Raw genomic sequence first — 22,952 nt, 5'->3', positions numbered from 1 at the left:
AACTTCATAATAGTATTTTACCTTTATTAAGGAGATTGCATTAATATTAACATTTATAATTTTTTTTAATTTTATTTTCAAAATACCCATCCTTAAGATTGATTCTTTTATATTTTTAAATTATTATCCAAGTCACTTGCTTATTAGTCTTATAATAGTAAAATAAAATTACTAAAAAGTATTTTGATATTAAAAATATTAATGCTTTTAAGAATTCTGCTAAACTTGGAGGGGCATTTCAAAAATTAGATTCCCTTCCCATACGAAGCAGTAGAACAATCTTCGTCTTCGATCTCCGCAAACTTCAGGGAAGTTATGGGAGACGAAGAGAAGAAGATCGCAACTGCGCCGTTTCCTTCCGATCAGATCCAGCGAGGCTGCAAATCCCCTCTTCGATGCATCGTAAAGCTCGGTATAGATCTTTCTGTAATCTCGTTTTTTAGATTTTTAGCCCCCTTTTACTTCGTTTCTAACTTTCCTTTGTAGGTGGTGCTGCGATCACTTGTAAGAATGAGCTGGAGAGCATAAACATGGAGACTCTGAAGTCGGTGTGCGCTCAACTGAGGGAAGCAATGGCCGGTTCCACGAATTCTTCACCGGGAAGTGTTCCTTCCATGGACTGGAGCACGCAGATGGGATATGCAGCCGTTTCCTTGGCGGAAGAGTTTAAAGATGGCCGAGCATTGGATTTGGTTAGCAATTTCATTGTTGTCCATGGAGCAGGTTAGTTGGAAGATCCCCATTATTTGTGTTAATGTAGCTGATAGATTGTCAATTGGCATTTTGGATAGAAAAATCTCAGTTTTGTATTAGGAGAGAAATGATAAGTAATTGATATGGTCAGGACACAACTGATAGTAATTGCCTGTGAAATTTTATCAATAATTAGTCTCGGACTACAATGTGCTACCACGCTGAGGGTTGTTGGGACTGCAATGCGCAGCTTGTAGAGGTCGATATTGTTGAGTGGAATATGTAAGACCACCAGTGTGCTACTTCTCAAAGGTTTGCTGGGAAGACTTGGTAGATGAGGGCACCCAAACTAAGTATGAGGATATTTGTGCATTAAAAGCCTGTATGTGCTCTGATGGGCACTCATCCATTGTTAGGTGTCCATACTGAGCACCTAGAATCCTCTCAGGATTGGTTCTCCTGGAGGTCGAAGGTGAAGGGAGTCCAAATCTTTGGTCTGGTGCGTGTTTCCATTGGCTTAGACTGCTTTTCATGGATAGGCTCCTTGCCCCTAGATGAACTCTGAGTGTGGAATGAACATTCTCCATCACTTAAGATGGATGAGACTTGTCCTCAGACTCATAGCTACCTTTTGTATTCTTCCATCACAGTTCTTGATCTTGATAGCCTCGGTCTTCTCTTCTCTTGCTCATTTCTCTTCCCCTTGTATTGTTCACTGCTGGGATTGATGTATCTGTGCATCACTTGCATTTTCTTTTTTACAATTTTCCATATCTTTTCTGATTGGACCATGTTGCCATCACCTTTCCATTTCAAACACTTTCCTTTTCCTTACTGAGGAGAAGGGATTATTTTCATCTTTCTGTCTTGATTTTTGGTGTGTTCTTTTTCTTGGGGCTTTCAGTGGATCTGCTCCTTGTCTATTATCCTCTTTCCTTGATTCCATGCCTAAGTATATGTTCCCATAGACAACGTCAATATTTTATGGTAGGGACACAACAATTAACTGTAATCTTCAAATTTTATCAGTTTAATAGTAATCAAGCTTGAACTACAATGTGGGCACGTAGTTGTAAGAATACAATTAGAGAATGCTATGAGATCAATGACTTGGTTAGATTCAGTTAAGACTGCTATAGTTTGTTCTAGACTAGAAATTGGGCTCGATCTTTGTTGAGGTGTTTCGATGTGACTTGTGGTTCAGTTTGAGGTAGGCTGATACTTGGAAATTTGCCCAAGGGTAGTATCTTTTGGTCCGAGGTGGCTCAAGTCTTGTTAGAACTTATCTGAGTTGAGATGTCTTACTATGACTAGTTTGAAAGGTTACGGATGGTGTGGCTCCTCCTGTCTGAGCCTTCCATGGTAGATTTAATCATTATCAAGCTCTTTATGTTTGGCTACAAAATTCTTCATGATATTGACATGTCCTCTCAATGGATCTGAGGATTCAGATTCCTCCTTGGGTTTGGCTACAACATTCTTCAAGTGACCTCTTTTGATCAGCTTTTTTATTTCCTCTCTCTCAGTTTTCAATATTCTTTTTTTTTGTGGCCACAATCTCGATAGTATCGACAATTCTTATGTTCTTGTGCTCTGGCAGAATTGGAAGCATGTTCCTTCCTTCAAGTACACAAGTACTCCTTTCAAGGCTCTTTATGGATGCTTTAATAGCACCTAGTTTCTCTTTTCTCCACCTTTATTGTAGTTTTTGCCTGATTAAACCAATGAGGCCTTTATAGAGTGACTTGTGGTGAATTTCAAAGTCAAATTGATGTTGTTAGCTTAGGCCATGACAATAGTCAGAAAACTTTTGAAAGTACATCGGGCATTATCCAGACCTCCAAATAAAATCTTTGAATCTAATCTCTGGCACTTTCTTCTTTTCAGTAGCAATAGTGTTCAAGATCTGTAGGTTCTTCAAAGTGTTTTGTGAACCTCCTTTCTAATCGAGCAAAACTCGCTATTGAATCATGAGGGTGGTCAAGATGCTGCTGTTTCGTCACTCTGTGCAAAATGATCTGAAAAGCTTGGTTGATCAAAACATTGACTAGTTACAAAACCATTTTGAGTATCGGAACATACTAAGCTCTCAATTAGATCAGTGGATACTTCATAGAGTGCCATTGTCAAAGGTCGAAGGTTGTGGAGAATAGAAGCCTTCTTAATCTTGGGTGCAAATGGGATTTTCACATCCCAATAATCTATTCTTTGAATTTCAAATACAAATTGATGTTGTTAACTTAGGCCATACCAACAGTCAGGAAAACTTTTGAAAGTACATCAGACATTACCAAACCTCCAAATAAAACCTTTGAATATAATCTCTAGCACTTTCTTCTTTTCAGTAGCAATAGTGAGCAGGATCTGTAGGTTCTTCACAGTGTCCTGTGAACCTCCTTTCTAGTCGAGCAAAATTTGCAATTGAATCACGAGGGTGGTAGATTTGCTTCTGTTTGGTCACTCTGTGCAATGTGATTCGAAGATTTGGTAGATCAAAACTTTGACTAGTTATACAAAGCCATTTTGAGTATCAGAATAAAGCCTCCTTAATCTTGGGTACAAATGGGATTTTCACTTTCACATCCCAATAATCAATCCTTTGAAGCTTTTGCTCCCTTCTATATTCTCTATCACGCTAAGAGTGATGACTTGCTTCATTCACCTTCAGCTTCAGTAGATGATGAAAACATGAAAATTTTCAGTAATGTTTCACCATCTAGGTTTAAAGCCTAGTGCTTGAAAATTCAAATTCTTTTCTGCATGCATTTTTCAGAATTTTGTATTTGCGCGGTGTTAATTTTTTTAAAAACTTTTTTAGGGTCATTTGGGCACTTTCAAGCAAGTACATCTGGTGTGCATAAAGGTGGATTACATCTTCCGCTCGTTAAGGCAGGTTTTGTGGCTACACGAATCTCAGTAAGATTCATCTTTTTCTTCACCTCTTAGTGTTAACTAATTGAGCTAATTTTATCATTTTCTAATATTTGTAATTTTTATTATAAGATAACATCAAATAATCTGAATCATATATGATGCTCTGTTTAGTTCCTGTCCACTGTTGGCCAACATGGAACAAATGCATTCATAAGAGATGTTCAAAAAGTCTATCGGAAGCCCCCTTCTCACCCCCACCCAATTCCCCTTGTGTACTAGCTAGATATTATAGCTCAACTGAATGAGTGGGACTGCTAGAAATATTCATGTCATGCTTCACCTGTTCAATGAGAGCCCTGGTTGAGATCAAGCTTTGAGTTTTGATTGAGTTGTGAAATTGATTAGTAAAGACTGAAGAAAGTTAGTAGAGGTACGATCTTAAGGTGAAAGGTGAGATTCTCAGACCATAGGAAAGTTACTTCTACCAACTTTCATCTGTTCCTCATAATATGGGTAACATTTGAGTTTTTTCACATTGGACCAAGACAACTTTGATAGTAGGTTCTTTCAGATATATGTTAAGTGGCTACTCTCAAAAGCTTATGCATTTAATAGTCCATATTGGTTGTCATTGAAATACACAGATACAACATTTGCTTTCTACTGATTTTCTTTAATCAAGAATATATGAGCATATGAATTACTCTGTGGCTGGATATTTATATCAATATTCACGTTTCTAATTATACATCTATAAATTGCTATTTTTTATCTGTTTTAATTCAGGTGACATCCCTCAATCTTGAAATTGTGAGAGCCCTTGCCAGAGGTATGCATTTTTTCTTGGATGCTGAGTTGCATGCCCTGTGCTATCATGTTTGACCTTTGCTAATATTTTATCATTATTTATGATAGTTTTTATATTCAACCCAATGACCTACACATTTTACACATTTTATTGCTCCCTACCAAAACTTATATTCAACATTTACTGGGCGTTGCAGCATCAATCTATTAGGATCAAGGTAATTTCTTAAGCTCATAGTGGCTTCAGAGTCATGTGTACTAACATGACTATCTATAACTACTCTCACTTCTATGATAAAAAGAAAAATTAATTAACTCCAGTTAATCTAATCTTGGACAATGAGTTAGAAATTTCAGGACTTTATCTTATAAAAGCAAATAGGTGAATAGTGTGGTGGTCACATCGGCAAAAAATACATAAAAAAAAAAGAGGGCAACCCGGTGCACGAAGCTCCTGCCATGCGGGGTCCCGGGGAAGGATCCATTGTACACAGCATTACCTGCTTTTTGCAAGAGGCTGTTTCCAGGATTCGAATCCGTGACCTTTTGGTCACATGGCAACAACTTTACCGTTGCACCAAGGCTCCCCTTCTCATCGGCAAAAAATACATACAGGGCATAAGCCTACCTCAAATAGAAGAATAGTGTGGTGACCACATTGGCAAAGGATACAAATACAACATAAGTGAGCTTGCCTGCAAATTAAATTAATATCGTATTCTATTGTATGTTTATGAAAAAGATACAATTATTGATTTTTTTTTAAATATAATGACTATAGTATGTGATGTAATTTTCTTATCTATAATCACTTCCAGAAAGAGTCATGTTTCTTGCATTAATATGTGCATAGTTACATAGTTAATCTATTATATGGAGGCGCAGCACTGATGATACATTATTTTCCTTGCAGAAGGGATACCATCTGTTGGAATGCCACCATTTTCTTGTGGATGGTCAACAAATGGAAGAAATGTTAGAAGCTTACGACAGTATTGTCATAATTTATATTTTACTTCAAGTATTGAATTAACAGTTAGTTGATTATTTACTGCCCAAGAATTATCATTTTAATTTAAAATCTAAACCACTATTCCTTGATACTTTCCTCAATATTTCTACTGGCACAGCTTATAATTTCTGCTTTTTACTAGCATTCCCTGCTACTTTTATGGATTTATTTGTAGCATACTGTTCTTTATTTCAGCATACATGTTTTACCAGTTTCATTCATGCTGCTGATCTTTTTTCAGGTCGCTTCAGCTGATGTTTCTCATGTCATTAAGGCAGTTGATTCAGGTTTTGTCCCTGTAAGCTACCAACATTTGATTTCTGTTACAGTACTTCCATAAACTATAATCTATATGCTATCTCCATTAAGAGAGGACACAAAAATTAGCATAGGTGAGTTGTATTACTTTTCATGGATCAGGGAGGTATTATTTCTTCAACTTTGATGTATAAATTATTTGAATATTAGTTGAAAACCAATGAAAATGTTAGATGGTAGGACAATAGCCAAAGTTTTCTTCTCTTAAATCTATGTATATGCATAGGCAATATAGCTTTTGTTTTACTTGCAAAAATGAAAGAGTAACAAGCTAGTGGCCCAAATTCTAACTAACCTTTTTTTACAGATTTTGCATGGAGATGCTGTACTCGATGAGTTACTGGTTAGTTCAGCACTAACTTTGCTGAGTTTCGTATAGCATCGAGTGTGCAAAAAGGATAATTCTAGTCTTGGGGGAAATGTCATTTTTCCTATTCTTTGATCCAAACTGACTGCAGGTCTAAATTGTTCAGGATTGCACTATACTTAGTGGGGATGTGATCATACGCCATCTTTCGCATGAATTAATGCCCAACTATGTTGTATTTCTTGTATCCTTGAGAACTTGCATTTAGAAGAGTTTAGTCTATTATTTACTGCCCAAGCATTTAAAACTCTACTTTTAAATAAAACAATATAGCCTAAGAAGCAAGATGGATTTCAATCTTTCTCTTGAAAATTACAATCTTCGAATTCCGTTCACTTGCTCTCTTACTATTAGCATGAAGACAGATGTTCTAGGAGTTTATGACCGCCCACCAACAGACCCAGATGCCATTCTCCTCAGGAAAATAGGTGAAGATTGATTTGCCATGCATCAATTTTTCATCTTCTGTTATGCAAAGAATGAATTATGCTTCTTATGCATCAATGTTCTACTTTTGTTAACCAACAGGTACATATTTTAAAACGCATATTGTCAAGATTGCAATGCTTGAAGGCTTTTCTGGAGCCTCCCCTAGTGCACCATCTTGACTTTTGTCGCTAATCTATTAGCTCTTTTTACTGCTTCAATATATTCCAGTTGTAATATGTACCAGCCATCTGACATAGACATAACAGCTGTAGATGAGGACGGGACTTGGTCGATCATGAAGCCCTGTCTACAGCTTAAGAAACTAGGAGGTATGCTAAGACTTCTGATAATATCGTGTATCAAAAACACCAATAGCTCCATTCTTCATGTATCTAATTTCTCACTAGTCCTAAGCTACGCAATACTTGCAGTTAAGATCACAGTCGCTGCCCATGATACAACTGGTGGAATGGAGACCAAAATAGCTGAAGCTGCAATGATAGCTAAGCTTGGAATCAATGTCTACATTACAAAGGTAACAAGAATGCAACAAAAGAACTCCAAATCATCAATTTCAAACTAATCTTAGGCATCCTTTCGGGTTAGTAGGCTGGAACACCCCACTCTCTAAGAGCTCTAAGAGGAGAAGTTGGTGATGATGCTCCAGATGATTGGCTCGGAACAGTCATCTACTCCTCCAAGCACAAGTCTTTAAATCCATGACAGCGAAGAACATAGTCTTTGATTCGCCCTGTCTTCGCTAGTTAACATACACCATGTTTCCTTGCAATAATTTAAAGAATAGGCTGGATAAACTAATAGCTTTCACGGTTCATTTGAAATCGAATCGAATTTGTGGTATATGCAAAACTGCAATATTAAAGTTTCAATTGTCATAAATATGGAAGAAATAGGTGAGAAAGCTTGTGGTTTATGTATTTTTGATACATTTTTTTGTCATGCTTGAAATTTTTTTACTTGGAATTCGATGGTGTCATTGTTAAACATTTTTCATAGTAATTTTAATAATAATGAGATGTCATATGTTTGTTCGAATTTTCTTTCTATTTATTTTGTTATGTTGCATCTAAGTTTTTTATGGCATATGAAATTAATTTGGTATTTTAAAATGTTTACCCCTCATATATTTTTAGAATGTTTCTTTCAAAAACTTGCCAATGTTACAATAATGTAGACTAACTGATCATTTATATGAATTTTAATTGATAATATTATTCTAAAAATAAATATATAAAGAAACATCCAATCACTTAAAACTAATTATTATAGTAACATGTTTAAGTTAATGTTTGGATTGATACAATTAATTGATGATAAAGTTGAAATTGATCAAGGCTAGGCATCATCTATTTTAAAATATTTAAACTTGTGCAACTCTTCTTATAATTGTGTAATTATTTATGTGATTGAACAACCCTAAATTGGGGTAAGGGGACATAAGTATATACAATGACATACATCATTCTTAATAGATCTATGATATAAATTTTATTATGATTCTAAACAACAATTCATGAGCTGTAACCTAATGGTGATCCCACTAGCCTGTTAGCAAACAGGGGTCAAGGAGGCAACGCCCCTCATAGGGGGTCGAGGCAACGCCCCAAAAGCAAACTTATTTTTTTTATTAACTCATCGAATTAGTTAATAAAAACTTGAGACATCCCTCATAACATACTGATATATACTTGCGATAAATATTGTACAATCTGTTCACAACAGTTCATGAATAATTTTTCAAAAGTTGTTCCCAACATATTGACGCAACCACATCAACCATTATGAAAACTATAGGTCATGAAAGATTTGTCAAAGACAAATGGACTATAACACACGTTCATATTATATATGAAGATGCTAAAATCCTTTATTTGATCAACACAAAATATTTCATATTAGACAAAAATACTAATACAATCATACAAATCATAATAAATACATGTTCGTTATCTATATCACATATAAAATAGAACTAAAACGATGCATATATATTCACAAGCGGCTCTGATATCACTATAGGGATCTTTTGCATAAAATAACATATATACGTAGTGGAAAAATTGATCCTTCCAGAGACTAAGCGAATGCAGAATACATGTTTGATCGAGTTGTTACCTTTGTTGCATGAATGGTACAATCTCGACAGCAACTTTAATTCGGTAGATCTCACCACGATCAGAGTGGACATGCCTCCTTAGTATCCACACGAACACATCCTTTGTTCATTGTACAGACTCAGTCTTCGGAGAAAACAACCTTCGCTGTGCTAGCAACAACAAGGTATTCCGGCAAGAGAAGAAGAGGAAGAAGACTAGAAAATGATCTTCTCCAAAATTTCATTACAAATGACTTTTGTACTTATCCAATGAATACAAAAGGTTTTTACCTTTTGGTCTCCCTTTTCATGAATACTTTATTAATTTTTATTAATGAACATTAATCCTCTTTAGCAGGTTGGATGTTAATATATTGAATTAACCATTAATCAAATAAGTCATTAACATAATAAGCTAATGAGTCTAACCCATTAATCCAATGAGTCTAATCCAAATTCATTTGAGTCTAATCCAGATTCATTTGGATTAATCAACTAACATTAAGGTCCATAGAACTAAAATAAACCTATCTCTAAATCAACATGTTCTCCATATATATGACCCAATAGGTTCTTGTAATGTTGGCACTATTTATAAAACCATTTTAGATACATAAGTAATAAACGACATCTAGCAATGTATCATTGCTATTCAAGTGACGAAAGTGTCGAGAGTTGACCTAATCTTTCTATATCTATTATCTTGTATAACTCAATCATTCTATCCTCGATATTTAGATTGATTTATGAGGTATAGATTGCGTTATCCTCTTATCAATCTTTGTATTTCTTGATCTCTAAGTAGACTCACTTAACCAAATGAGCTCAATATCTCATATTGACTTATTTAAGTATAGTCATTCATTTTAGTAGTCCTACTTAATCAAGGGACTCACAGATATCACTTTCATCATGTGGAAGGGATATCCCATCTATATTACTCACATCCCTCCGCATAATTTATTGCATACCTAGTGATCGACTTTATAGTCCACCTTGTTACAGGTGACGGTTATCGATGCCAATGTACACAACCTCTTATGCAGGGAACCGTAGTGATTTCAGGTCTAAGGACTATTCATACCAATAGTTACTCTAAAAATATTTATAATACTCATATAATGATCCATGAAACATTCTCATGATGGGTCAATCAATCCAGTACATATTCTCCAATATATACTCATGTGTCAACTTGATATCTTATATCTATGACTTGCGAGATTAAGTCATCAATTGACCTACATACTAGTCTCAACGCATTAATATTACCCTTGTATATTAATACTTATTTAGGAATAGTTAAGAGTAGTATTATATATATATCTACAACCTCCCACTATTAATTTAACTAATTGATATACTGTAAACTAGAATTTACTACCATAGGACATTATTATACAGATTCATCTAGTACATAGCTGAAGTAAATATAATAACCATAAATTTTATCTTTTATTAATGACATATGATACAAAAGTTCCCTTGCCAATCATCTCATAATTGACTCTAATGGCTAATACTACATATCCCACTAGTACTAATGCTAATCACTAAAATATCTAATACCAAGTGACCTAATGTGATAATCATGTTTCCTTTGTACCAAAGTGTTGGTCAAAGGATCTGCAATGTTAGTATTGGTCGGTAATCTACATATCCTCATATCTCCTCTATCGATGATCTCTCAAATAAGATAGAACCATCACAATATATATTTGAATCACTGATGAGAGCTAAGTTCCTTAGCCTGTGCAATAGTCCTATTGTTATCACAATAGAGGTCTATTGGGTTCACTATGCTAGGAACTACACCAAGCTCTGTAATAAATTTCCTGATCCAAACAACCTCCTTTATTGCATCAAAAGTAGTAATATACTTGACCTTTGTAGTAAAATCAGCAACTGTGTCTTGTTTTGAATTATTCCAGCTCACAGCACCACCATTTAAGCAAAATACATACCCTGACTATGATATGGAATTATCCTTATCAGTTTGCAAGCTTTTATCTCTATAACCCTTTATAGCGAGCTCCTTATCACCTCTAAATATTAAGAAATATTTTTTTATTCTTTTCAAGTACTTAAGAATATTCTTAACTACTATTCAGTGACCTTCACCTATATCTAACTGGTATATGCTCATCATGCTTAATGCACACGAGATATTAGGGTGAGTACAAAGCATGATGTACATGATATACACTATAACAGATGCATAAGGAATCTAATCCATATGATCTCTTCTTCCTTAGAAGAGGGGCATTAAGCCTTTGAAAGATTCACATTATGTGACACCGGTAGAAATCCCTTTTTAAAATTCAGCATGACAAAACAATTAAGGACCTTGTCAATATATGTACTCTGACTTAGACCAAGCAATCTGTTAGATCTATCTCTATAGATCTTAATGCCTAAAATGTAGGCTGTTTCACTTAAGTCTTTCATTGAGAAACAACTCCCAAGCAAAGTCTTGACAGACTGCAGTATAGAGATATAATTTTTAATGAGAAGTATGTTATCTACATACAAGATGAGAAAGATGATTGTGCTCCCACTAATCCTTTTGTAGACACAAGGTTCATTTTCATTCTTAATAAAACCAAACACATTGATTGCATCATTGAATCAAAGATTCCAACTTCTAGAAACTTGCTTTAAACCATAAATGGACCTTTGCAACTTACATACCTTTCCAACATCTTTTGGATCTACAAAACCCTCAAGTTGTGTCATATACACATCCTCGAGTAGAGTTCCAGTCAGAAATATAATTTTGACATCCATTTTCTCTATCTCATAATCATGGTTAATTGCAATAGCAAGCATGATCTGAATAGATTTAAACATTATAACTAGTGAAAAGGTTTCATCATAGTTTATACCATGAATTTGCTTGAATCCTTTAGCTACCAATCACCCTTTATAGGTATGCATATGACCATCCATGTTAGTCTTTCTCTTAAAGATCCACTTACACCTAATGGGTTTGATTCTTTCTGGTGGATCAACCAAAGTTTATACTTGGTTAGTATACATGAATTCCATTTCGAACTCATGACCTCTAGACATTTTTTAGAATCCGAGCTCATTATAACTTCTTGATAGGATGAAGGCTCATTGAGATCAACAGACATTACATCATCATGGTTAGACAAGATAAAAGAATATCTCTCAGGATGATGATGTGTCCTATCAGATATGTGTAGAGCTTGTTCTACTCAAATAAGTTATTGCTCTATAACTTCTTATGGTGTAATAGATTTATGATCCACAACACTTTGTCGTATTTGTTCAATTTCCATCAAAGTCTTAGTACTAATTTGTGTATCTTAAATTTCTTCAATATCAACTTTACTTCCACTAACTGTTCTAGAAATAAATTCTCTTTCTAGAAAAATACCATTTCTAGTGATAAACACTTTACCTTGTGTGAGATTATAAAAGTAATATCCTTTCATTTCCTTGGGATATCCTATAAAATATCACTTATCTAATTTGGGTCCTAAATTCTTTGAGACTTGATGTCGAACATAAGCCTTATAACCCTAAATCTTCATAAAAGACATCTTGAGACTCTTCCCTATCCATATTATATATGGTATCTTTTGTTGGAGTTGTAAAGTTGCAAATATAGTCTCACATTAAAAACACATGGGAAAAATCATGGGTTTATAAGAGAAAAGATATCTCTATTGGTATGAGGCTTTTTGGGTAGAGTCCAAGAGCAAAACCATGAGGGCTTAGGCCTAAAGTGGGCAATATCATGCAATTATGGAGATATCTAAATTCTTTTCGATCCTACAATTGGTATCAGAGCTCGGACTACCAGAAGGTTTAACCGCCGACTGTGCACAAGAGCTATGGTGTGATTGAGCCATGTGAATACAATATTGACCTCGAACAAAGAAAGTGGGGGCTCCTAAGTTCGGATCAAGAGGACCAGACACCAGGCAAGAAGTCCTAGTTGTGTCTAGGCAAGGAAGTCCTAGTAGGTCGGGTGGGCGAGGGGTAGGAAGACCTGGTGGATCGAGGATCCGACGTGGGAAGCCTGTGGTCCTTTATTTAAGGGGGGATTATTGGAGTTGCAAGGTTACAAATATAGTCCCACATTGAAAACACATGGAAAAAATCATCGATTTATAAGAGGGAAGATATCTCCATTGGTATGAGTATTTTGGATAGAGCCCAAGAGCAAAACCATGAGGGCTTAGGCCCAAAGTGGATAATATCATGTAATTATGAAGATATCTAAATTCTTTTCGATCCAACATCTTTATGATGAATTTAGATGGAATGCGGTTAAGTGTGAAAGCAACCATTTCTAGAGCAAGTCTCCAGAAAGAAGTAAGAAGATCTGCTTGACTCATCATTGATCGTACCATATCGAATAAAGTATAATTTCTTCTCTCTAATACACCATTCCACTGTGGTGTTCCAGGTGAAGTGAGTTGAGATATAATCCCAAACTCAACGAGATGGTCACGAAACTCTTGGCTAAGATATTCCCCACCTTGATATGATCCAAGTATCCTAATGTGCTTACCAAGTTAGTTTTGTATTTTATTCTTGAATTCTTTGAACTTTTCAAAGGATTCTGACTTGTGTTTCATTAGATACACATAGCCATATATAGTAAAATCATTTGTAAAAATAATGAAGTATTGATAGCCTCCTCTAGATACTTTATTGAAAGGACCACAAACATCAATATGTATGAGTCTTAAAAATCATTAGCACTTACATTGTGTCCACTAAAAGGAGTCTTTGTCATCTTTGTTAGGGTTGCAAGGTTGCAAACATAGTCCCATATTGAAAACACATGGGAAAGACATTGGCATAAGGCCTTTTGGGGAGAGCCCAAGAGCAAAACCATGAGGGTTTAGGCCAAAAGTGGGCAATATCATGTAATTGTGGAGATATCTAAATTCTTTTCGATCCAACAATTGATATCAGAGCCCGGACTGCCAGAATGTTTAACCACCGACTGTGCACAAGAGCTATGGTCTGATTGAACCATGTGAGTACAATATTGACCTTGAACAAAGAAAGTGGGAGTTCCTATATTTGGATCAAGAGGACCAGACACCAGGCAGGATATTCTAGTTGCGACTAGGCAAGGAAGTCCTAGTAGGTCGGGTGGACCGAGGGGCAGGAAGACCTGGTGGGTCGAGAATCAGATGTGGGAGGCCTATGATCCTTTATTTGAGGGGGGATTGTTAGGGTTACAAGGTTGCAAATATAGTCGCATATTGAAAACACATGGGAAAGATCATGGGTTTATAAGAGGAAAAGATATCTCCATTGGCATGAGGTCTTTTGGGGAGAGTCCAAGAGCAAAACCATGAGGGTTTAGGCCCAAAGTGGACAATATCAAGTAATTGTGGAGATATCTAAATTCTTTTCGATCCAACAATCTTACCTAGTAGACAATATTTTCATACCTTATATGGTCCAAATGATTGAGCATTTTCAGATTAATAAGCTGGTTTACTGCAGTAATGCAGTAAATCAGAACTTATGTGCTCAATTCTATAACAACCTTGAAAGGGTTGATGACCTGACCTATTCCACCAGAGTTGGTGGAAAGGATTTTCAGCTTACCCCCACCTTATTACATACTAGTCTAGGTCTTAGACCCTCTACATGTCCATTTTTGTGCTATCCTAGTAGGGATTTGCCATTTGGCGAGCCCTACTCCCACATTACATTGGATACACTCTATATGTATTTTTTGGGGGAGGAGAGACCACTTGGAGTTTTCGACTTTAGGTCACTCTCTCTTAGGGTTCAGGACTACATTATGTATAGAGTCCTGACTGCATGCATTTTGCCTATCTCATCTCGGGATGTCCCGAAGATGCGTTCATCTCATTCCTTATTTTGTATGCATTATGTCAGCACTTAGATATAGACATCGCATTACACATCTTTCATAACATCATTCATGCGGCCAGTCTCGTTATTGTTGGAACCCCAAGGTGTTTTGATGTGATCAAACAAGCTAAGTTAGGTCCTGCGTTTGTTTAACCCTTGTGTCTAAGTGTGCAGGAGCTTAGGAACACAGGAAGTCGAGCGGAAGACGCAGCTAGCGAGAAGGACGGCACGGGAGAGAGCCGATGGGCTCGGTGCGTCTGAGGGACGAGGTGTCCGCGGAAGAGTACACCGGTGGACGAGAAGAGCGTGCGCGGCGCTCGAGGGACGAGAAACCGGGAAGGAAGGCTGCTCGAGGAGAAGGCCGGAACATGGATTCGGGTGAGCCCTATTCCGGAAGGCCGAGATCACCCAAGCTAGCGAAGCCGGAGCGAACAGACCCGGACCGAGACTGGGACTTAACGGAGAAGTCATCCCGGACAAAAAGTCAACCGTAGTTGACTTTTTGCTCTGGGGCGCCCGGAATGCTTCCGGGCGCCCGGAGCATGATTTTGACCAGAATCGCGATTTTCGCAATCTGACCGTTGGGGGATAAAGTTTATCCCCCCGGGGGCGCCCGGACCAGTACTATAAATAAAGTACTGATCTGTACATTAAAAGTAACTACTTGTAATTCACTGCTTTCATTTGTGTTATTTCCTTCTGTGCTTTCAATGCTGTAAGAGGCTACTCCGCTCAGAGGAGAATCAATTAGTGCGCTTTCTTTGCCTTGGATTAGCAATCCTCTGATTGCAAACTAAGTAATTCCTCTGTGTCTATTTTTCTGTTTTAATTAGTCTCTGCCTTTTTAATTACAAGTTCTTTTAAGTTAGTTGAATATCCGAGAAGGGTTTTTTTTTGGGCAATTCACCCCTCCCCTCTTGCCGGCCTCCAAAGGGACCTACAAGTGGTATCAGAGCCAGGCGCTTCAGGAGGACTAACCGCCGATCGAAGCAACAAGATGGCCGGACCAAGCATCGTTCCACCAAAATTCGAGGGGAACTTCGCAGACTGGAAGCGTCGTATGGAGGTATTCCTAAAAACAGATTTTGAAATTCGATTTATTATGAAATATGGTTTTGTAGCTCCAATAGATAAAGATGGAAAAGAAAAAGAAGAGAGCGATTGGACAAAGAAGGAGCAGAATGAGTCGGTAGCAAACAGCCGTACTGAGCGTGTTACCGCCTCAAGAGGTCAACCGCATTAGAAACTATTTATCTGCTAAAGAACTTTGGGAGAAGTTCTTGGAACTCCACGAAGGCACGTCCGAAGCAAAGCTCGCTAGAAGGGACATCCTCCGCAACAAACTGATGAACATCCGTCTGGAGAAAGGTGAGAAAGTAGCTGGTTTACACGCAAAGGTAAAAGAATTAGTTACTGGTCTCAAAAACCTCGGTGAAACGGTAACAAACCGGGACACTATACGCTACGCGCTCAACGCGTTTCCAAGAACTCCGGAATGGACATCAATCGTCGACGCCTACTACATCTCAAAAGACCTGGTGGTAAGCACTTTAGAAGAGTTGTTTTCTACTCTAGAATTGCATGAAACCAGGTATGCAGGAACGACAAAGGATACAACCCAGACTATGGCGCTGAACGCAACCCAGAAGGATGAACTCGAGTCAGACTCCGAAGACGATCAAGAAGCATACATGGTAAGAAATTTCAAAAAGTTTTTTAGATCTAATAAATTTAAAATGCAGAATAAAAGGAATCAAAAAGGTGGAAGAAAGGTGCGGTGCTACCAGTGTCAGAAGGAGGGACACCTAAGAGAAGACTGCCCAGAACTCAAAAAGGCCAAAAGGAAGTCTCCCAAGAAACACAACCTAAAAGCAACTTGGGACGACACTTCTTCATCTGAATCAGAAGCTCAAGAATATGCCGGAATAGCACTAATGGCAAGCTACGATAGACAAAGTATATCAGAACCTAGCATCGATGAAGGGGGAGCGACCTCGGATGAAAGCAGTGAAGCAGGGGGAGATTCAGGCTTCAAGTCCGACATGGTAAGTGAGGTATGCCTCTTACCCCCTGATTAGCTTTACTCTGGTATCAAAGCTATGACTAAATCCATGTATAAATTAGAAAATAAAAATGTCAAATTAGAAAATGAAATTTTAGAAACAAAGAGAATTTTGGCAAAATCATGTCTTATAGAGGATTTTGAAAAATTGAAAATTGAAAATGAAAAACTAAAAGAAGAAATAGAAAGATTGAAAAAATCTAATGGTTCAAATATTCCTACTTTTAAAAATTTAAATTGGTATTATAGATTTCATCAAAGTCAAATTAGAAATATATCAAAAATCTATATACCCAGGAAATACTTGATTAATCCTGTAGGTAGGAACCTTTACTGGATTCTAAAAACCTGTTTAACTTAAAATTAAAGTCAGACTTAGCATTTTCAGCAAGGAAATTAAACAACTAATTTCTTTATGAGGCTTTGTCTAAGGAAGTGGTTGTTGCTCCAATAACCAAGAAGGCCTAGTACCTCGCCACGACCTGGAAGCCAACTATCGAAATGAAAAGTTTAATTGACTAACTGAAAAAGCATTAATTTAAATTACTTAATGCTTTAAAAGAGTTATTCAATTTGTGTTAGAAAATATTTAAAAACTTTCTAACTTAACTTAGAAATTCTTTATTATCTTAGAAATTTTCATGAAAATTGACTTAGAATTTTTTTTGTAAAGTTAACTTAGATTTTTTTTGCCTTATCATTTAAAAAAAAAAAAATTAGAAAATTTTTTTTGGGAATGCTGAGATAAATTTTAAACTTAAATTTTTTTTACACTTATGACTGTTCTTATCTGAAAAATATTTTTTTTCAAACGAAAAATTCTGAAGAGTGTCTTTACTAAATATTTTACACTCAAAAGTTCTTGTCTGAATTTACCTTAGACTTGTTTATAACCCCAATTTTTATGTGATCAAAGGGGGAGAAGTATGTTAAGTCTAGGGGGAGGTACTATAATTTTTTAATTGAAAAATATTTGGACTTATTTTAATATAAATTGTTTTTACTGCAAATGGTTACCCTAACTTAACTTGGGTTGCTCACATCAAAAAGGGGGAGATTGTTGGAACCCCAAGGTGTTTTGATGTGATCAAACAAGCTAAGTTAGGTCCTGCGTTTGTTTAACCCTTGTGTCTAAGTGTGCAGGAGCTTAGGAACACAGGAAGTCGAGCGGAAGACGCGGCTAGCGAGAAGGACGGCACGGGAGAGAGCCGACGGGCTCGGTGCGTCTGAGGGACGAGGTGTCCGCGGAAGAGTACACCGGTGGACGAGAAGAGCGTGCGTGGCCGGGAAGGAAGGCTGCTCAGGAGAAGGCCGGAACATGGGTTCGGGTGAGTCCTATTCCGGAAGGCCGAGATCACCCAAGCTAGCGGAGCCGGAGCGAACAGACCCGGACCGAGACTGGGACTTAACGGAGAAGTCATCCCGGACAAAAAGTCAACCATAGTTGACTTTTTGCTCTGGGGCGCCCGGAATGCTTTTGGGCGCCCGGAATGCTTCCGGGCGCCCGGAGCATGATTTTGACCAGAATCACGATTTTCGCAATCTGACCGTTGGGGGATAAAGTTTATCCCCCCGGGGGCGCCCGGAACCACTTTCAGGCGCCCGGACCAGTACTATAAATAAAGTACTGATCTGTACATTAAAAGTAACTACTTGTAATTCAGTGCTTTCATTTGTGTTATTTTCTTCTGTGCTTTCAACGCTGTAAGAGGCTACTCCGCCCAGAGGAGAATCAATTAGTGCGCTTTCTTTGCCTTGGATTAGCAATCCTCTGATTGCAAACCAAGTAATTCCTCTGTGTCTATTTTTCTATTTTAATTAGTCTCTGCCTTTTTAATTACAAGTTCTTTTAAGTTAGTTGAATATCCGAGAAGGGTTTTTTTTTTTAGGGCAATTCACCCCTCCCCTCTTGCCGGCCTCCAAAGGGACCTACAGTTACGTCCCTTGTAGTCCACATGCCTTACTACCATGTCTTGACATATATCTTCTCGACTATAAATGGTATAGATATGACTCAGGGGACGGTTACCCACCTTACACCACATGATGAGATTGGCCAGAGTCATCTTAGGTTAACACATATAGACATCACTACTCAAGGGGTTCTTGCATGGAGAGGTGAGCCGTCGCTAGCCGATCTAGTCGAGGATGAGCCTGTTGCTCTAGCCGAGGGGTTTAGCCTATCCCCAGACGAGTACTTTCAGCCAGCCAAGGGACAGGAGGAGTTATTTGAGTTCACGGATGTTCAGATATTTGGAGAGCCTCTCGATCCATCACAGCCCTCGACGTCAGCCCTGCCTTCCACTTCCTTATCTATTGAGGATAGACTCGCTCGTCTCGAGCTGTCTTTCGTGCAGACATGACAACTCGTCTCGGACGGTTTTTGTAAACTACGGGCTGAGATGACCACTCTTCGAGAGGAGATTCTTCGTGCACTACATGCACCAGAGCGACCTCTGTCACCTCCTCCAGCTGATGATCCTTCTAGTTGATCATATTTTGGACATACATTGTAGCTATTGGACTTACACTTACTCGTTGTGTAGATAACTCTCTTTTTGTTTGTCTGGTCTTATGCTTGGTAGAATAGAATTTACCTTTATTATTCTGTTTTCCAAAAAACTATGTTGTTTGTTTTAAAAATTCCAGGAAAAATAGTTTTCAAAATCCCAATTTTATTAGTTTTTCAAAAAAATTGGACTTAGACTAGGAATTTACCCCTAGAAATCATGTACCCCTAGATTTTAACCAGAGAATCTCACAAGCACACTAGATTTAATTTGCTTGTGTATGAAACCACTTAGAATGGTGTGAGATGTATAGAATACTGCCTGGACTTAAGAATGTTTATATCTGTGCATCGACATAAGTCTGGGCAATAAATACCATTTTACATTAATCAAGCTAAGTCATCCTATCTTAGTCAAATCTAACTGGATCACTGACTTAACTTGACTAACCAAGTGAAAGCTATTGCCTTTTAGATAAGCAGCTAATAACTAATGTTTAGACATTTGGCTAAGGAAACTAAGTATTTTACTCATGCTTGGACTTTAGGACTTTACAAAACTAAATTTTTCTTTAGCAAAATTGACTTTACTCTCTGTTTTAAAAACAGCTAGTATGTCTTTGGTTTTAACTAGAAAAAGACTTTTAAAAAAATTTTTAGCATTATTTTTCTTCTCAAATTTAAGTTAAGTACTTTACAAATAAAATTAGTTTTTGAAATCCTAAAAATTTTATCAAATATTTTCTCACATTTTTTAAACTAAATTTTTCTAAAGTCAACAAACTTAGATAAAAACTTCCTTCCAAACTTAGTTTATGAAACTTTTTAAGGAAAGAGTTTTCTAAGTATTTTTTCTAAAAGCTAAGTTTTTATCAAAATATTTTCTATCAAAATGTTTTCTATCAAATTTTATTTAAAGCCAAGTTTTTATAAAACTAAAGTTTTAAATCTAAGTCTAAGGCCTAAGTTTTAAGCTAAGTGTTAAAAGCTGAAACAGTTATTAGTTGTATACTTTTCAAACTAAGGCCTATGATCATCTTCTCATACCCTATTTTTGTTGATTTTTTTTATATATGGCAAAGGGGGAGAGTATGAAAATTCAAATATGAAAATTTTAAATATAAAAATAAAAAAAAAACAAAAGTATATGAAAATTTTAAAAAGAAGAGCTTTAATTAAGGGGGAGCGAGCTTTAACTAAGGGGGAGCCTTGTATTTAAAATTCACTTATGCTTGCACTGTTATTTTCTGTTATGCTTGCATTCCTTGAAAAGTTCTTTATAGAATTATCTTTACTTAACTTTGAATTTCGGTTGCCATAATCAAAAAGGGAGAGATTGTTGGTGCGGGAAACATCCGACGATTGAACCCGAGTTTTGAGAATGACAAAGGATTCAAAGTTAAGTTGTCTTGTTATCTAATATGGTTGAACGAGATTGCAAGAAAAGCCCTAAGGTTTCTTAGGCAAAAGTTCTAGCTGCGATTAGGCAGGTGAAAAACCCTAGGGGGCGGTAACCCTAGGTCATAAGGGGTGGTAATCCTAGGCGGAAAGTCTTGGCGGGTCGAAGCTTGGGCAAAAGTCCTAGGGGGAGGTAACCCTAGGTGAAAAGTCCTGGTGTCGCGAACCAGGTGAAAAGTCTGGGCGGGTTGTGGAGTGGACGTCCAACGGAAAGACCTGAAGAGTCAGGCGTTCAGCAAAAGTCCAGTCGATCTGAAGTCTCCTGAGTGGAGTAGGTGAGGACGCGTTCCTCGCTAAGGGAACAATAAGCTTCGGTTCGACCTAGGGTTTCCGAGTAGAAATTCGAAATCAGAACCGGACAGTCCGGTGACTGTCGAACATCCTTTTTATATTCATTATTATGCGCTAACTTTGTGTTACAGGGTATCTGTGGGATAAATATATCTTGCAAGGACAAAGGAGCATATTTTACCTCGGATGAACAATACCCGAGGCACCCTCCGTGGAGCTTGGAGGCGCCTCGGGTACAAGGCCGAGGAGTCTGCACAGCGGAGTTAGAGGCGCCCTCATGGAGGCTTGAGGCGCCTCGGACAGCCTTGAAGGCACCCTCAAGGAGTATGGAGGCGCCTTCAAGAGGATAAGCGGCGAAGAAGTCAGGCCTTATCCACGCGCGGCTGACCCGGAGATTGGAGGCGCCCTCAAGGGGCTTGAAGGCACCCTCAAGGGGCTTGAAGGCGCCCTCAACAGCCTTTATAAGGCAGTCTCGACCAACAACTTGTATCAAGACATTCCAAGCGATCCTTCTTCCGTGTACTGCTAAAGAGATGATCTAGAACAGCTGTAGCAACACTCCGACGACCAGGAGCTTCAAATTTATTATTTTTGTTGTCGGTATAATAATTATTGTTTTATTTGTACTTGTAATTTTGCGCGATTATAGTTGTTGCCCAAAGTAAACTCTCAACGAGCGTGGGCCTTGGAGTAGGAGTCACCTAAGGCTCCGAACCAAGTAAAAATACTTGGGTCCTTCTGTGTTTGTTTTAATTTCCGCTCCACTTACTCGTTAAGTTTTTCGAATACGAAAAGTGAAAGCCACGAGCGCTATTCACCCCCTCTAGTGCGTCTCAATCCAATAGATAGAGGATTGAAGCTTGAAGTTTAGATAACACACATTTAATTCACTTGCTTTCAATTCTTTCATTTAGTCTTGTACTCAACTATTGTAAGGGATTTCTCTACCTCCAACTTGTATTCGAAAAAGGAGATCTTAGTGGAACCTTTCATAATCTTGTAGTAGCAACCTCCTAGATGCAGAGTAAGTAAATTAGACCTCTTCCTTTTATGTTGAAGTTATTTTCATATTAACTGTGTGTCCTTGCTATTAGCAAGAGAAATTAAGAGAGCATTTATTTTGTATGTTTTCCATTTTCATTTTCTAGAAAATACACGTTTTTTGAAAAATAGTATTTGGTTTATATTTTCTACATCTATTTTCTAAAAAAGAGATAGTATTTTCTAGAAAAGTAGAAAATGTCTAAAAGTCATTTTCTAAGAAACAGGAAAATGCGTGTTTTTTAAAAAATGGAAATAGAAAATATGCAAACCAAACCCTCTCTAATATTTTATTTGTAGATCGGTGTTCACCCATCTCCTCTTGCAATCCAAACCACTATCGTTGCACCTTCAAAATCTCCTTAAAACACTTCTTTTATAGTCTTTAGGTTGGGCTAATTTTTTCCTATAGATTCGAACATTGCTATGACCTATCAGCTCAATGAGTTCATCCATCTCAGCATCAGTTAACTGTTACCTAATCAATCAAATCTTGTAATCGAGTTTTGAACATTTTATTCGCTAGAATAATGACATCAGTCGACTATTTGTAGTAAGCAGAGTTTTGAAACTTCTATACATTGTTCCAATGCCCATTAGTCATCTTATAAAACACATCAATCGACTGTTACTATAACAAAATACTGTAGAAAAAATATTGTTCACAGTTACTATAGTAGTATCGTAGCAACACTATAGTAGTACCATAACAACACTATTTTTTTGCGCTTTTGCGTTCATTAGTCGATTGATACATTCTACCAATCGACTAATATACCTATTTCAGTCTTACAAAAGTTGAATTTTTATTTTGCTTGGTATTCGATTGACCTCATCCTACCAAAGTTTCCTTTGCTCAACATGTGCTCACCCTTAACCTATGGAGACTTTACACGCCTAGAATCCGATCACCCTTATCTACCAAGACTTCATCCACGCCAAACCTTCGATCTTCATTGACTTGTTTAGACTTCCTATTACCAAGTATTCACTCAATCATGACCTACTTTAACTTTTTGTCTCATATCAACTTCATGTTGAACTTCCGACTACCAATTGTATGGTCACCCATGACTCGCTTAGACATCCCACTTGTGA

The 22,952-nt window shown here is 37.3% G+C and overlaps 1 protein-coding gene across 2 annotated transcripts; it reads left to right on the top strand.

Moving 5' to 3' along the window:
* Window positions 1-245: 245 nt before the first annotated feature.
* On the top strand, window positions 246-7,556 carry LOC122020163 (isopentenyl phosphate kinase-like). Of its 2 annotated transcripts, XM_042577945.1 has the most exons (12): window positions 250-412; window positions 487-723; window positions 3,512-3,609; window positions 4,354-4,396; window positions 5,288-5,349; window positions 5,628-5,684; window positions 6,012-6,047; window positions 6,178-6,255; window positions 6,433-6,499; window positions 6,767-6,829; window positions 6,932-7,035; window positions 7,110-7,556. In XM_042577945.1, the coding sequence occupies exons 1-12, from the start codon at window positions 316-318 to the stop codon at window positions 7,221-7,223; spliced, it is 1,056 nt and encodes a 351-aa protein (XP_042433879.1). In that variant the 5' UTR covers window positions 250-315; the 3' UTR covers window positions 7,224-7,556. The 2 variants fall into 2 exon arrangements, with proteins under 2 accessions (XP_042433880.1, XP_042433879.1); XM_042577946.1 differs by lacking the exons at window positions 6,767-6,829; window positions 6,932-7,035; window positions 7,110-7,556 and adding an exon at window positions 6,600-6,742 and having other exon boundaries at window positions 246-412.
* Window positions 7,557-22,952: the final 15,396 nt, after the last annotated feature.

Source organism: Zingiber officinale, chromosome 9A (genome assembly GCF_018446385.1).
Source record: "Zingiber officinale cultivar Zhangliang chromosome 9A, Zo_v1.1, whole genome shotgun sequence".
Classification (NCBI taxonomy): domain Eukaryota; kingdom Viridiplantae; phylum Streptophyta; class Magnoliopsida; order Zingiberales; family Zingiberaceae; genus Zingiber; species Zingiber officinale.
This window is presented reverse-complemented; position numbering and strand designations above follow the sequence as displayed.